This window comes from Scyliorhinus torazame, chromosome 14 (genome assembly GCF_047496885.1).
Source record: "Scyliorhinus torazame isolate Kashiwa2021f chromosome 14, sScyTor2.1, whole genome shotgun sequence".
NCBI classification, from domain to species: domain Eukaryota; kingdom Metazoa; phylum Chordata; class Chondrichthyes; order Carcharhiniformes; family Scyliorhinidae; genus Scyliorhinus; species Scyliorhinus torazame.
In genome coordinates, this window is record NC_092720.1 from 35,793,929 (window position 1) to 35,811,320 (window position 17,392).

The 17,392-nt window shown below is 53.1% G+C and overlaps 1 protein-coding gene across 1 annotated transcript in view; it reads right to left on the reverse strand.

Moving 5' to 3' along the window:
- The window catches only part of LOC140389634 (rhodopsin kinase grk7-a-like), a 41,258-nt gene that overhangs the window by 13,172 nt on the left and 10,694 nt on the right, over positions 1–17,392 (reverse strand). Inside the window, exon 4 of the mRNA XM_072473926.1 lies at positions 263–534. Coding sequence (XP_072330027.1) covers positions 263–534 — 272 coding nt within the window. The remainder of the gene's footprint in view (positions 1–262; positions 535–17,392) is intronic.

Below are 17,392 nucleotides of genomic sequence, written 5' to 3' on the forward strand. Positions count from 1 at the left end.
GCCCCTAGTCGCCATATTCCAGCGCCTGTTCGGGTACACGGAGGGAGAATTCAGAATGTCCAGATTACCTAACAGCACGTCATTCAGGACTTGTGGGAGGAAACCGGAGCATCCGGAGGAAACCCACGCGGACACGAGGAGAATGTGCAGAATCCGCACTGACAGTGACCAAAACCGGGAATCGAACCTGGGACCCTGACGCTGTGAAGCAACAGTGCTTACCACTGTGCTACCGTGCCGCCCATGTATTCAAGATCTTTACCTGCAGCCTAAACGTTCTTCTGCGTTCTTTGCCAAAAACAGTTTGCAAATGTCTTTAGACTCTTCTGTGAATTTAGGGTGTTCGTATTTTTCTTCATCTTCCAGCGTTCTTCTTTTTACTTCATCTTTACTGACCTTTTCTTTATAATCCTTAAAAGGTGTTCGGCCAGCAATCATTTCATAAACACTGCATCCGAGAGCAAACCAATCCACAGAGTATGTGTACTTTTCCTCTTTTAAGATCTCAGGAGCCATATAACCATTTGTTCCAGCCTGCAGTATAAAAACAAAGATAATTTACAAATGCATAAATAAATGCAGAAGATAATTAAACTAATTAAAACTAATTAAAATCAATTAGTTGGACGAATAAACTAATCAAAATTTATTTGCAGTATATTCCCAATGAAATGGTTTATCTGCCAATAATGGCTGCCATTAGTATGCGTAATGTGAGAAGTTATCGGTGTAATGAAAGTGCATCAATATTGTGCATGGAAATGGCTGCATTAATGCACAAATATCTTCAGGCAGTGATTACAGTACTGTAGTGTAATAGGGTCAGGATGGCACCATGCTCTGAAAGATTGAAGCTTGAGCAGTTTAAAATTCACATTTAGGCTTAAAAGCAAATTTAGTCATCAGTGTGCAATTTAGGACTGGAAAAGTAGCAACGAGACATAGGTGCCACCAGATCCGATGCAACAAAAAAAATCAGCCTGCTTTTAAAATTCCAAAGTACTGCTGTTATTACCTGCTAGAATAAAATGGGCGCATATTAATTTGCATTGACATTTACTTTGTAAAGCTCAAAGTTTCACATTCGAATAAATGTTTCCATTCTTTTACTTTACTCATAATATCTAACTTGTCCAAATCATCATTCTTATTTTAATTCAGGGATTCAGTGATAGTGACTTATTCAACCATATGGCACGCAACTGCACAATGTGCACTGCGAGAAAACAGACGACGTGAGGAACGAGGGGCGCGATTCTCCGACCCCCCACCGGTGCGAATCCCGCCCCCGCTGTGTCCCAAATTCTCCGCCACCAGAGATTCGGCGGGGGCGGGAATCGCGCCGCGCCGGTCGGCGGGAATCGCGCCGGTCAGCGGGCCCACCCCCGACGATTCTACGGCCCGCGAAGGGCCGAAGTCCCGCCGCTGTCAACCCTCTCCAGCCGGCGTGGATTAAACCACCTTATGAACGGCGGGACAAGGCGGCGCGGGCGGGCACCAGGGTCCTGGGGGGGGCGATCTGGCCCCGGGGGGTGCACCCACGTTGGCCTGGCCCGCGATTGGGGCCCACCAATCGGCGGGCGGGCCTGTGCTGTGGGGGCACCCTTTTTCTTCCGCCTTCGCCATGGTCTTTGTGGTGGTATGTATTAGGGGTCATGTGGGACTGTGAAGCCGTGATGCTATTGGCTGACAGATCCCGAGTCCTGGTTGGCTGCCGACTCCTGGCTCCGCCCTGAAGGCGGAGTATAAGAACCCGAGCTTCTCCCCGCAGCTTCATTCTGTTGCTGAGCTGCTGGGGACAAGTCTCGCTTAATAAAGCCTGAATCAACTTCATCACTTCTCGTCTCTCTCGTAAGTCATTGTGCGCTACAATTTATTAAGCGAGCTTAAAAGACTATGGTGCTCCGGATCGCCCCGGAATGCCTGCGGATCAGCCCCCATGCAGCGAACTCGGCAGCAGTATTTAAATACTGGCAAGCATGCTTTGAAGGCTACCTCCGAACGGCCCCCGACCGGATCACAGAAGACCAGAAAATGCAGGTCCTGCATTCGAGGGTAAGCCCGGAAATTTCCCCTCTCATAGAAGACGCAGAGGATTTCCCGACAGCGCTCGCATTGCTGGAGGGCATCTACGTTCGGCCCGTTAACCAGGTCTACGCGCGCCACCAACTCGCGACGAGACGGCAAAGTCCCGGAGAATCGCTAGAAGAATTCTACGCCGCACTGCTAATTTTGGGACGGGGCTGCAGCTGCCCGCCGGTGAACGCGATCGAACACACCGACATGCTAATTCGCGATGCATTTGTGGCAGGTATGAACTCTCCCCAAATCCGCCAAAGACTTTTAGAAAGAGAGTCGCTAGGACTCTCAGAGGCACGGGCCCTTGCAGCTTCCCTAGATGTGGCCTCGCAAAACTCCCGCGCCTACGGCCCCGACCGCGCGGCAGCCCCTTGGGCTCCGTGGACCCCCGTCGCGACAAACTCCCCCCCCCCCTCGCAAGCTTGCGCAGTTAAAGTGCCAGACCATCCCGGGGGGGCCCGCTGCTATTTCTGCGGACAAGCGAAACACCCCCGGCAGCGCTGCCCGGCCCGCGCAGCTATTTGTAAAAGCTGCGGCAAGAAGGGCCATTATGCGGCAGTGTGCCGGTCGCGGGGGGTCGCCGCAATCCCCGGAGAAGAACGAGCCCAGCACATCCCAAACACTCCCCAACCCCCCCCAGCGCCCCATGTGCGACCCGCGGGTGCCGCCATTTTGGGTCCCGGGCACCACGAGGGGAGGATGGGCGCCGTCATCTTGTGACCCCCCAACCACGTGCGATTCATGGGGGCGGCCATTTTGTCCACCCCCAACCACGTGCGATCCATGGGGGCGGCCATTTTGTCCACCCCCGGCTGTGTGCGATTCATGGACGCCACCATCTCGGTTGACAACAAAGGACCCCAGCATCGACGGCTCCACGGGGTCCGAAGAAGATGCCGCGACACTACTACCACAACTGGCTTCGGTGACACTGGATCAATCGCGGCCCCGGACGCTCCAGACGACGACAACAACGGTGCTGGTCAACGGATACGAGACGCCATGCCTGATCGACTCCGGGAGCACTGAAAGTTTTATTCACCCAGACACGGTAAGACACTGTTTTCTGACCATCCATCCAAGCACGCAAAAGATTTCCCTAGCTGCAGGATCCAACTCCATAGCGATCAAAGGGTTCTGCATCGCAAACCTAACGGTGCAAGGGAGGGAGTTTAAGAACTACACGCTCTACGTCCTTCCCCAACTCTGCGCGCCCACATTACTGGGATTAGATTTCCAGTGTAACCTGCAGAGCCTAACATTCCAATTCGGCGGCCCAATACCTCCACTCACTATCTGAGGCCTCGCAACTCTCAAGATTGAACCCCCGTCCTTGTTTGCAAACCCCGGATTGCAAACCCGTCGCCACTAGGAGCAGACGGTACAGCGCCCAGGACCGGATATTTATTCAGTCTGAAGTCCAGCGGTTGCTGAAGGAAGGCATAATCCAGGCCAGCAATAGTCCCTGGAGAGCCCAGGTGGCAGTAGTAAAGACCGGGGAGAAGCAAAGGATGGTCGTAGACTATAGTCAGACCATCAACAGGTACACGCAGCTAGATGCGTACCCTCTCCCCCGCATATCCGACATGGTCAATCGGATTGCCCAGTATAAGGTCTTCTCCACCGTGGACCTCAAGTCCGCCTACCACCAGCTCCCCATCCGCCCAGGTGACCGCAAAAACACCGCCTTCGAGGCAGACAGGCGTCTATACCACTTCCTAAGGGTCCCATTTGGTGTCACAAACGGGGTCTCGGTCTTCCAACGGGAGATGGACCGAATGGTTGAGCAGCACAGGTTGCAGGCCACGTTCCCGTATCTTGACAACGTAACCATCTGCGGCCACGATCAGCAGGACCACGACGCCAACCTCCAAAAGTTCCTCCAGACCGCTAACGCCCTGAACCTCACATACAACGAGGAAAAATGCGTTATTAGCACAAACCGTTTGGCCATCCTGGGATACGTAGTGTACAATGGAGTGATAGGCCCGACCCCGAACGCATGCGCCCCCTTATGGAATTTCCCCTCCCCCGCTGCTCCAAAGCCCTGAAACGCTGCCTGGGCTTCTTTTCATATTACGCCCAGTGGGTCCCCCAGTACGCAGACAAGGCCTGCCCGCTAATACAGTCCACTACCTTCCCCCTGTCGACAGAGGCTCGCCAGGCCTTCAGCCGCATCAAAGCGGATATCGCAAAGGCCATGATGCGCGCCATCGACGAGTCCCTCCCCTTCCAAGTCGAGAGCGACGCCTCTAACGTAGCTCTAGCGGCCACCCTTAACCAAGCGGGCAGACCCGTGGCCTTTTTCTCCCGGACCCTCCACGCCTCAGAAATCCGCCACTCCTCAGTGGAAAAGGAAGCCCAAGCCATAGTGGAAGCTGTGCGACATTGGAGGCATTACCTGGCCGGCAGGAGATTCACTCTCCTCAACGACCAACGGTCGGTAGCCTTCATGTTCGATAATGCACAACGGGGCAAAATTAAAAATGACAAGATCTTAAGGTGGAGGATCGAGCACTCCACCTTCAACTATGAGATCTTGGACCGTCCCGGAAAGCTGAACGAGCCGTCCGATGCCCTATCCCGCGGCACATGTGCCAACGCACAAATAGACCACCTCCAAGGCCTCCACGAGGACCTCTGCCACCCGGGGGTCACTTGATTCTACCATTTCGTAAAGTCCCGCAACCTCCCCTACTCTGTGGAGGAGGTATGTACAGTCACCAGGAACTGCCACATCTGCGCAGAGTGCAAACCGCACTTTTTCAGGCCGGATAGAGCGCACCTGATCAAGGCTTCCCGCCCCTTTGAACGCCTCAGTTTGGATTTCAAAGGGCCCCTCCCCTCCACTGACCGCAACGCATACTTCCTGAACGTGGTGGACGAGTACTCTCGTTTCCCCTTCGCCATCCCCTGCCCCGACATGACAGCGGCCACAGTAATTAAAGCCCTTGGCACAATATTCGCACTGTTCGGTTGCCCCGCGTATATCCATAGCAACAGGGGGTCCTCCTTCATGAGTGACGAGCTGCACCAGTTCCTGCTCAGCAAGGGCATAGCCTCGAGCAGGACGACCAGCTACAACCCCCGGGGGAATGGGCAAGTAGAGAGGGAGAACAGCACGGTCAGGAAGACCGTCCTACTGGCCCTACGGTCCAGGGATCTCCCAGTTTCCCGGTGGCAGGAGGTCCGCCCGGACGCTCTCCACTCCATCCGGTCGCTGCTGTGTACCACCACTAACCAAACGCCCCATGAGCGCCTCCTTGTCTTCCCCCAGGAAGTCCTCCTCCGGAACGTCGCTGCTGACCTGGCTGGCGGCCCCAGGACCCATCTTGCTCCGGAAACATGTGCGGGCGCACAAATCGGACCCGTTGGTCGAGAGGGTTCACCTTCTCCACGCAAACCCGCAGTACGCCTACGCGGTGTACCCCGACGGCCGACAGGACACGGTCTCCCTGCGGGACCTGGAACCCGCCGGCAACACACACACCCCCCTGACACTGATCATCCCCTCCCTGCCACCGGCGCACCCCGCGACAGCCCCCTTCCCGGGGGGATCGGTCCTCCTCCCGTGCCCGCCCAGGAGTAAAACAGGAACAAACACCGAAACGCTCCCGGAGACGACAACACCTGAACAAGCACCTGCACCACCACCGGGGCTGAGGCGATCGACGAGGAAGACCAGACCGCCCGCTCGACTCGTGGAATCCGCGTGACACCAAGAATGTTGTTGTAACAAAAAAAACTTTTTTGCTAATATTGTAAATAGTTTTCACAAACTTGTACATAGCCCAGTGTAGGGCTAAAACTGTGGTAACGTGTCCGAAATTTTCCTTCTAGGGCCAGCCTTGTAAACCCCCACCACCATGCGAACCACCACCCCGCCGGTTTCCTTTTTAACAAGGGGTGAATGTGGTGGTATGTATTAGGCGTCATGTGGGACTGTGAAGCCGTGATGCTATTGGCTGACAGATCCCGGGTCCTGGTTGGCTGCCGACTCCTGGCTCCGCCCTGAAGGTGGAGTATAAGAACCCGAGCTTCTCCCCGCAGCTTCATTCTGTTGCTGAGCTGCTGGGGACAAGTCTCGCTTAATAAAGCCTGAATCGACTTCACCACTTCTCGTCTCTCTCGTAAGTCATTGAGTGCTACAGTCTTCACTATGGGAAGGCGGAAGAGACCCCCCCCCTGTGCATGTGCGGGGATGACGTCAGCAGCCGCTGACGCTCCCACGCACGCGTCGCCCGGCGAAGTCCTTTTGGCGCTGGCTGGCGTGGCGCCAAAGGCCTTTCCCGCCAACCGGCGGAGAGGTAACCACTCCGGCGCGGGCCTAGCCCCTCAAGGTGAGGGCTTGGCCCCTAATGGTGCGGAGACTTCCGCACCTTTGGGGCGGCCCGATGCCGGTGTGATCTGCGTCATTTTTGGCGCCGGGTAGCGGACATCGCGCCAGTTTGCGGAGAATCCCGCCCAGGGTAAAGGAATTTTTATCTCCTTTACTAGGCAAGGGACAAAAATTTGCAGGGTTTCTCTCACCAGCAAAGATTAGAGATCAGCGGCAGGATTCTCCGATCTCCCGCCGGGTCGGGGAATCCCCGGGGGGGTGGCGCAAATCCCGCCCTGCCGCCCCGACGCCGGCTGCCGTATTGGTTGGCACTGGTTTTCCCGCCGGCGTGGGGACTGAGTCCCCAGAAGGAAGAATCCCGGCCCAGAAGTAAAATAACAAAATACCACTGAGCCAATGGGAAGATTGCCATTTATTTCTGTGCATTCACATTTCACATCATTCATTTGTTTTGGGGGGCAACTGGGGGCAACCGCGCACGGCACCACCATGTCAACCCCTGTATCGTGTGTACCCTTTCTGGGGGCACCCCTTGTCGTGGGTGGCACAGTAGCATAGTGGATAGCACAGTTGCTTCACAGCTCCAGGAACCCAGGTTCGATTCCTGATTTGGGCTGCTGTCTGTGTGGAGTCTGCACGTTCTCCCCGTGTCTGCGTAGGTTTCCTCCGGGTGCTCCGGTTTCCTCCCACAGTCCAAATATTTGCAGGTTAGGTGGATTGGCCATGCTAAATTGCCCTTAGTGTCCTTGAAAGAAGCAAGAGATGAAGAATAAACAAGTGTCTTGCCTACTCCCCTCATTTTTCCTTTGTTGCTGTTGCATTAAATAAATGTTATTACCTAGTTTGTGCCAATTCTACAGCCTGTCCTGCCACCAGCTCTCCCTCTCTTCCCCCTCTCTCCCTCTAAAATCTTATCAATGACTGAAGTCAGGCTAACCGGCCTATAATTTCCCGTCTTCTGCCTCCCTCCCTTCTTAAACAGTTGTGATACATTAGCCATTTTCCAGTCCTCTGAGACCCTTCCTGCCTCCAGTGATTCCTGAAAGATCAGCACCAATGCCTCCACAATTTCCTCAGCTATCTCTTTTAGGACTCTGGGGTGTAGTCCAACTGGTCCCGGTGACTTATCCACCTTCAGACCTTTCAGTTTTCCCAGAACCTTCTCCTTAGTAATGGTTACTGCACTCACCTCTGCCCCCTGGTTCTCCTGGAGCTCTGGCATCCACTGGTGTCTTCCACCGTGAAGACTGATGCAAAGTAACTATTCAGTTCGTCTGCCATTTCTTTGTTTCCTATTATTACTTCTCCAGCCACATTTTCCAGTGGTCCAATATCTATTTATGCCTCTCTCTTACCTTTTATATATTGAAAAAAACTTCTTATCTTCCTTTATATTACCAGTTAGCTTTCACTCATACTTCATCTTCTCCCCCTTATTGCTTTTGTAGTTGTCCTCTGCTCGCTTTTAAAGGCTTCCCAATCCTCTGGCTTCCCACTAATTCTCGCCACTTTGTATGCTTTTTCTTTAGCTTTTATGCTGTCCTTGACATCCCTCGTCAGCCATGGATGCCCTATCCTTCCCTTAACATGTTTCCTCCTCTTTGGGATGAATTTCTGTTGTGCCTCCCTAATAACCCCCAAAAACTCCTGCCATTGCTGTTCCACTGTCTTCCCTGCTAGGCTCCTTTTCCAATCAACTCTGGCCAGCTCCTCCCTCATGTCTTTGCAGTTACCCTTATTTAATTGTAATACCATTACATCTGATTCCAGCTTCTCCCTCTCAAACTGCAGGGTAAATTCTATCATACTGTGGTTACTGCTCCCTAAGGGTTTCTTCACCTTAAGTTCCCTAATCAAATCTGCCTCATTGCACATCACCAAATCCAGAATTGCCTGTTCCCTCGTAGTCTCTGTCACAAGCTTCTCCAAAAAAACAGAGGCATCATAATGGTTGTGCACATGGGTGTTTAATGTGTGATACAATTCCCCGCTCTCTCGATGGTGCTCCCCACCCTCTCAACCCTATTGTTGCGAGCTGACTGGGGATGGCTGAGCAAGTGCTGCTCGACCTTGTTGGTGGGATGCTGGGGAGTGCGGTGCCGGTGAATCGGCTGGCGAGCCTTCATTTGGGACGAAAAGCCCGTGGGGCCTTGTTAAGTGGACCAATTAACGTTGAATAACTTTGCTGGCCTCGCTGGGCCAATTGCTGGGAAGCTCGTGGCCTTTCCCGCTCACTAGTACACTTAGAAAACTTTCCATAGAATCACGCTCTCTGTGTCCTCTTGGTTCTGTTGCCGTTGCAATGGCTTGGCCAATCATCAACTTCTTGATTTGCCAGCTCAGCAACGTAGACAAGCAGTAACTCCAGGTCTAATATCACAACATCTTTAATCCTCTCCCCTCCTTTCCATCAAGTCTTAAACGTTGAATGAGCCATGCATTTGTCATTCCCAAATGCGGAGGAAACCCAGACAATAGCTTTCTCCCAATATTGCTATTTACTGCAAAGCAAATGATGATGGGTGCAGGCAGTTCCCTGGAAGGTCACCTCAGGTTCCATTAATCACAGTTACTACCTGCGCTGCAATTTCAGCAATTCCATTAATTCATAAACCACTCAAACTTCACTTTCTGATTTATGATGCCATTACAACCCCTCCACTACTGTAGCCTTGTTGCACATTTCCACCTAACTATTACACTTCCCATCTTTTTAATTGAAACCAATGTTAGATCTTATCCAATCAGCTACAAATTAATGTTGCTCATTGTTAATGTTAAAGTTATTAATGAGGGACATTTTAATTTCTTTGCCTACGGTTATGCAGTTGAAATCCAGGATACTTAACGTTTACACAAAGATAGAGCGTAAATGGAATTAAGAGGATTTTCTGAGTTCAACCAAATGAAGTCAATGATGTATTCCAAAAATAGTTAAGCTAATTTCAGTAATTTTCCATATTGAAATTAAAGTATGATCAATGATGGTGAATGAAGCCTGAACGTCTGTAACTTTAATTATATAGATTTAGTTATTAAAAAGCTCAATTGAGGTACGCAGTTGATGACAATATAAAATTCTTGATGCTTATTCTAAAATTGGGTTCAGTACCATTGTGATTTGTTAGTCATTTACAAAGAATATTTAAATTGTGAAATTGGTTGATATTTTGGAAGATACTTGTTTATTATTGGTCGGGGGGTGGGGTGGGGAGAGGAAGTGAATTGACATTGAGAAATTTGCATCTGTTGAATTGGTGATCCAGAATTTGTGCTCAGTGGTGAATGTGCAGTGCTTGGTTTTAATGCTGCTAGCAGTCTTTTGATGGATTTGTGCGCAGCAGCTACTTAGAAAGCCATTTCTTGACACTGAGAATGGTAGCATAACAGTAATGTTACTGGACTAGCAATCATAAAACCAGAAGACCAGAAGAAATAAGACCAGGAGTAGGCCATTCGGCCCCTCGAGCCTGCTCCACCATTCAATAGGATCATGGCTGTTCCAACATTTCTCATGCCCAATTTCCCCGTAACCCTTGATTCCCTTACTGATCAAGAATCTATATATCTCAGCACCTCAGTAATTCCCAGATGGGACTGGACATACTCTGCAGCATTTCATCAAGCTCCATGGTACTGGGTCACGTCCCCCAGTGACTGTGACATGCTGTCAAGGCACTCAGCCATGATCATCAATGACATGAGTGGACACCTCCACTCACGCTGCCAATGTCATGTGCAATGCTCTCCACTGTGGTCGTCACCCTAGCAGTGTTGGCCTCAGTGCCACTCATTTAGAGGGCATGGGGGGTAGTGGGGTAGGGGGGTAAGAGTAGGTGCGTTTGTGGAATCCACCTCTTTATTCACCTGAGGAAGGAGCTGCGCTCCGAAAGCTATTGATTCGAAACAAATCTGTTTAACCTGGTGTTGTAAGACTTCTTACTGTACATGCAGCAAGACCTGGAGACCATTCGGGCTTCAGCTGATAACTGGCAAGTAACATTGGCGGCACACAAGTGGGGGGGCTATGACCATCTCCACAAACAGAATGTAATCATCCCCCCTGGACGTTTAATGGTACTGCCATTGCTGAATACCCCACTATCAACACCCTTGAGAGGGGGTTATCATGACTAGAAATGTAGCTGGCCAGCCTCTGTGGGTACAAGAGGCTGGGAATTCTGCAGCGAGTAACTCACCTCCTGTCCACCATCTACAGGACACAGTAGTCAGTGTGATGGAAAACTCTCCACTGGTGCAGTTCCAAGAAAACTTCATGAAACTCAAGATCATTCAGAACAGAGAATCTTACTTGATCTCACTTCATCACCTTTATTCCCCTCCCCTTATTGACACACAATGGTAACAGTGTGTATCATCTCAAAGGCGCACTGCAGCCAATGCTGCTTTGACAGTACCTTCCAAACCTGTAACCTATACCATTTAGAGGGACAAGGGTAAATGGTGGATAGAAGCACCATTACCTCCAAGTTCCCCTCCAATCCACACACCATCCTGACTAAGAATATATTGTCGTTCCTTCGCTGTCACCGGGTCACAGTCCTGTAGGTCCCTCTGTAACAGCTCCATGGGTGTACGAAGAACGCATGCACTGCAATGGTTCAAGCAGGTAGCTCATCAACACCTTATTAAGGGTAATTAGATATGGACAATTAATCATTACCTTGCCCTAGACGCTCACACCCTGTGAATGATTAAACAAACAATTCATTGCAGAACCATCCTGAGGAGATCTGGGATCTGTGTGAACAGGTAAGTCGCAGTGTGTCTCTCAGGCTGAAGAATTCTTACTGAGACATGTAGGGTGGACCCTAATCATCTGTGAATTTTTTCTGTCATCTCCGATGTTGGTTGCACGGCATTGCAATCTTATGGGAGGCAGGGCATTCTGAAGGGTGAGGGTGAGCAGCCATTGTTCGAGGTACATGTCAGTACCAACCACATGGGTAGAAAAGGGAAGAGGTCCTGCAACAGGAATTTAGAGAGTTAGGCAGTAGTTTAAAGAGCAAGATTTCTAAGGTTGTAATCTCTGGATTACTTCCGTTGTCACCTGCTACTGAGTATATGAATAGGGAGATGGCTAAAGGGATGGTGTAGGAAGGAGGGCTTTAGAGTTTTGGGTCATTGGGACAGTTTCTGGGGTAGGCGGGACCTGGACAAGCTGGACGGGTTACACCTGAAACGAAACAGGGCCAATATTCTTGCTGGGAGGTTTGCTCATGCTGTTGGGGAAGTTTTAAACCAATTTGGCAGGGAGATGGGACACAGGAATAGATGTAGAGTTGGGAGTGAATCAAATATACAAGTAAAACTAGATAAGTCCAGCAGGCAGAGGCGTCTTGGGCATGATCAGGCACATGGGAGGATCGGAAGGCTAAATTGCATGTATTTTAATGCAAAGAGCCTGTCGGGTAAGGCAGGTGGAGAGCGTTGATCAGCACCTGGACATCTTGTTGCAATCACTGATACAAGAAGGGCTTGCTCGGCAACTCAACATTCCAGGATACAGAAGTTTCATGGGTGAGGGGGGTTATGTAAGAGAGGAGGGGGCATTACATGATTGATAAAAGAGACCACCACTGAAGTAATGAGGGAGGATGTCTCAGAAAGCTCTTCAAATGAGGTCATTTGGATGAAGCTTAGAAATAAAAAAGGGGTGATCACTTTGCTGGGATCATACTGCAGGCTTCTCAACAGTCAGAGGGTTATAGAGGAGCAGATATGTAGGCAAATCACAGAGAGGTGTAAGAGGAATAAGGTTATAGTAGCAGGAAATTTCAATTTTGCCAATATTAACTGGAATTGCCTTAGTGTGAAAGGATTAGACGGGGTGGAATTTTTAAAGTGCATCCAGGAGAGCTTTTTGTGCCAGTACACAGATTGTCCTGCTCGGGATGGGGCCGAATCCTCGGACATGAAGCCAGGCAAGTGGTCGAAGTGTCAGCGGGCGAGTATTTTGGGGATAGTGACCATAATTCTGTAAGTTTCAAATACATTATGGAAAGAGATAAGGATAGTCAAGAAATCAAGGGCGTGATCTACCGGACGGGTCACGCTCGAACCGAGGTTTCTCCCGGCAACATGGCCGGTAGATGTCGGGAGAAACCTCCCGTGGGCCTCCTAGCAGCTAGTACACCTCTGACATCTACACAGAGGCGTCGCGATCAAAATCCCACACACGATGGCCGTGACCAAGCCTTACGCATTTAAGTTGGTTTTAAACCCATTTAGGCGTGCTTACCCGGGATCTACCAGGCTCCCGGCATCTAACGACCTCCCCAGGGAGTCCCCAGCTGGGTACCATTCAGTACTGGTCCACACAAACGTGGACCAGGTGGAATGGCACCCAGGGGTGGGGGGGGTCCCCTGGGCCACCGGAGGCCCCGGGGGTGTTCAGGAACACTGCAGGGTGGCCCCGTGGCCCTCACTGGAACACGGGCACCTTGGCACTTCCACCCTGCCACTGCCAAGGTGCTTGTATGGAGTTGTAAAGCTGGCAGGGGCACTGCCTGGGTGCCAGGGTACCAGAGCCAGGGTGCCCAGGTGGCATTGCCAAGCGTCATGGCCTGGGGGAGCCATGCCCATGTAAGGAGGGTGGAGGAGGGTATGAAGGGTGGAGGGGCTGCAGGGCGGGTATGAAGGGGCCTCTGGAAGGTTGGGGGGTTGAATGTTGGGGTTCCTGGAAGGTGGGAGGTCCAAAAGGGGCGTGGGAGGTCTGAAAAGGACAGGCCCTCAGCGACCCCATAGCAGGGTGACATCACTTTTGGGGGGGGGTGACATTGCCCATGAGTGGGGGTGTGGGGGGCCCACAGGCCCACTTAGAGATCGGGGCACCCTTTCAAAATGGTGGCCCGACTCTGAGTAGCTGGTCTAGCCAGCGACTTCAGCTCCCCAGTGATGAAAACAATTCTAAGGGTGTAACTGAGTCGCAAAGCGAGCGCGTTTAACCGTGTGTTTCCTTCCGCTCGCAGCACTGAGGAACACAACGCTATCGAACGGCACTCGGGTTAGAAAGGGGGGCCTCAGTGGGAACGCGCGGCCGAGGCTGCACATAGCCCCGTTTTCAGCACTGAGGAGCTCTGCTCACCAAACCTCCTCAGTGTAGCAAGAGATCGGGACGCCAATTTAAATGGCGTCCTGAACTCTGGAGCCCCTGACGTGACCCCCGATATCCCCCCAAGACCCAACTCAGTATGAGGGGGTCCCTGGGCCTCCCCCTCAACACCCGCAGAGGGCACCCCCGGCTCAATCATCGCCACGTACAAAATAACAGCTTGGCAGTGCCAACCTGGTACCCTGGCAGTGCCCCTGCCTGTTGGCAGTGCCACCTAGGCATGTTGGCAGTACCAGGGTTCCACCCTGCTCAAAGGGCATGCACCTGGGGTCCTGCGGTCCCCTGGAAGACCCCCACAGGTGCCATTCCATCAGGCCCCGAAGGTGAGGGGTCTAAAAGGGGCGTGGGAGGTCTGAAAAGGACAGGCTTCAGCGGCCCAATAGCGCATGACATCCTACTGAACGCCGCTCGCCCTTGGACTCTGAGGCGAAGGGGATAGATTCCAATGCCTCGGGAAACTGCATATTACATATTTGCCAAAAAGTGTGTGAATTACATCGCAATGTCTTGCAAGATCTCATGAACCGTTACAAGCCAGGTAGATCCCGGGAGCAGGGTCTCCAGGCATCTGTGCCGCGATACACTGCTTTTTGGGTGCAGTATAGCCATTTGATCGTGCCCTAAGTGTGGGCTAGCCTGGTGGAAACTCCACAGGACCCAAAAAGATAAGTGTGGTGAGATAGCAGTGGGGAACCCACCGACAGACCAGACGGGAAACTCCCAGCAAAACCTGTCACAAATGACACTTAGAAACCTTTCCATTAGATTGCGCCCCCCAAGTGCCTGGATTAGGGGGAAGGCCGATTTTAATATCATTAGACAGGATCTGGCAACAGTAGACTGGGGTAGCTACTTGCAGCAAATCTGTATTTGGAAAGTGGGAGTCTGTTAAAAGTCATTAAATAGTGAGAGTTCAGGGCCAACGTGTTCCTCCAAGAGTAAAATCTTCGCTGGCCACAGGTGACAGATGACTGGAGGATGACTAATGTGGTATTTTTTCAAGAAGGGCAGCAGAGATAAGCCAGGTAATTACAGGCCAGTTAGTCTGATGTCAGTGGGAGGGAAATTATTGAAAATAATTCTGAGGTACAGGATTAATCAACACTTGGAAAGGCAGGGGTTGATCAGAGATTGTCAGCCCAGATTTGTTGGTGGGAGCATTGTCTAATTAGGTTTTTTGAAAAGTTAACTAAATATATTGATGAGTGTAGCGCAGATCCAAAATTGGCTTGTTCTTTTCAAATTTCATTTTATTTTATTGAGAATATCATGCAGAAGTGATCAAAAGTGGCTTAATAGGAAGCAAAGGGTGATGGGTGAGGGTCGCTTTTGTGATTGGAAGCCTGTGACCAGCGGGGTGGGAGTATCGCAGGGATCGGTGTTGGAACCCTTGCTGCTTGTTATATACATTAATGACTTGGTTGCGAATGTGGAAGATATAGGGCAAAATTCTCCGTTATCGGCGGAAACTCCGCCGATCGGCGCAAAAAACGGCGCAAATCCCACTTGCGTCACGTCATAAAAATGGGCCGATAGTCTGCGGCCCGAAATGGGCTAGCAGCGACGTAACGGGATCCGCGCTTGCGCAGTGGTTCACGCCGTGCAGCGTCATACGCGCTGCACGGCGTGACGGCTCATAAGGCCGCGCAGCTCCCCCCCACCCGACCGGAACAGCCGACCGCAACACCCGACTTGATGGCTGGCCGTCGCTCAGCCCCGAGGTTCGAGTCACGCGATGTGGAGGCGCTCCTGGATGCGGTGGAGCAGAGGAGGGACGCCCTGTATCCCGGGCACGGCCGCAGAGTTGCCCCACGCCACAGCCGGCGTCTGTGGAGGGAGGTGGCAGAGGCCGTCACCGCTGTGGCCCTAACACCACGGACAGGCACCCAGTGCCACAAGAAGGTGAACGACCTCGTCAGAGCAGGCAGGGTGAGCGTCCCCCATATCCCCCATATCCCCTCTCCCCCAAATCCCCCCCTCCCCCATATCCCCCCTCCCCCATATCTCCCCCTCCCCCATATCCCCCATATCCCCCCTCCCCCATATCCCCCCCTCCCCCATATCCCCCCCTCCCCCATATCCCCCCTCCCCATATCCCCCATATCCCCCCTCCCCCATATCCCCCCCTCGCCCATATCCCCCATATCCCCCCTCCCCCATATCCCCCATATTCCCCCCTCCCCCATATCCCCCCTCCCCCATATCCCCCCTCCCCATATCCCCCCTCCCCATATCCCCCCTCCCCCATATCCCCCATATTCCCCCCAACCCCATATCCCCCCTCCCCCATATCCCCCATATCCCCCCTCCCCCATATTCCCCATATCCCCCCCTCCCCCATATCCCCCCTCCCACATATCCCCCCTCCCCCATATCTCCCATATCCCCCCCTCCCCCATATCCCCCATATCCCCCCTCCCCCATATCCCCCCTCCACCATATCCCCCATATTCCCCCCTCCCCCATATCCCCCATATCCCCCCTCCCCCATATCCCCCATATCCCCCCTCCCCCATATCCCCCATATCCCCAAGTGAATCCAGCCCTAACCTTAACCTCTGCAATGCACGCGCAACCGATGGCGTGCATTCATATACCTGCCTAACACTGTTGCCTTTTACCCCTGCCACCCCCCCCCCCCCCAGGAGAAGCGCGCACACAACAATAGGGAGCATGTGAGGACTGGAGGAGGGCCCTGGAACTGGCTGGCGGACCTGAGGACCGGGAGGTTGCTGATGCAGAGGTCGGGGCCCCACGAGCAAGTGAGCCACCAACAGCCCGTCTCCATATCCCCCCTCCCCTATATCCCCCTCTCCCGTATCACCTGATCACTGCCTGATGTCTAACCATGCATGCTTCATTGTGTATCGCAGGACCAAACGTCCAGGCACCCATCCCCGCAGATGCAGACCGCCCGCAGGATGCCCCTCGGAGACCACGGGAGACGGAGAGACCCGCACCCTCCAGCATGCGACGCCCGCAGGATGCCCCTCGGAGACCACGGGAGACGGAGAGACCCGCACCCTCCAGCATGCGACGCCCGCAGGATGCCCCTCGGAGACCACGGGAGACGGAGAGACCCGAACCCTCCAGCATGCGACGCCCGCAGGATGCCCCTCGGAGACCACGGGAGACGGAGAGACCTGGAGCAACAGGGAGACGACACCCCCGTCACGTGCGGGAGCGACCACCCAGCGATGAGGGGGGCAGCCACAGGCCCCCGTCACATCCGAGCCAGGACACCACTACCCAGGACACCACTATCCAGGACACCCCTACCCGGGACACCACTACCCAGGACACCCCTACCCGGGACACCACTACCCGGGACAGCACTACCCGGGACAGCACTACCCGGGACAGCACTACCCAGGACACCCCTACCCGGGAAGACGAAATACCGGACAGTGACTCAGAGTGGATGGGTGGAGACGAACCCCCACCCCAAAGTGCCATGGACTCAGAGTGGGACGAAGAGCACGACACAACGCCACTGCTGTCACCAACACCCTCCACCATCGCAGAAACACTCACCACGGTTGGGCACTTTAGTGATGAGGCGTCTGGTACACTCACTGGTGCGCACAACACAGCCGTCCCGGTACAGCAGGTGGAGGTAGGAGCAGCAGAGGGACCGGGCGGTCGGAGGGCAGCCCAGGCCAAGCGAACATCTGCCGCCCAGATGGATCCCGGGTTCCTGCAGTTACCACACCCACACATAGATCCGATGCAACCACCGACACGGAGACGAGCGAATAGGGTGACGGGTGGCTTGCGGCGGCTGCGGTCGCAGGTGGAGGAGTCCACCCGCGTCCAGGAGCTGGGAGTGGTCCCGGTCA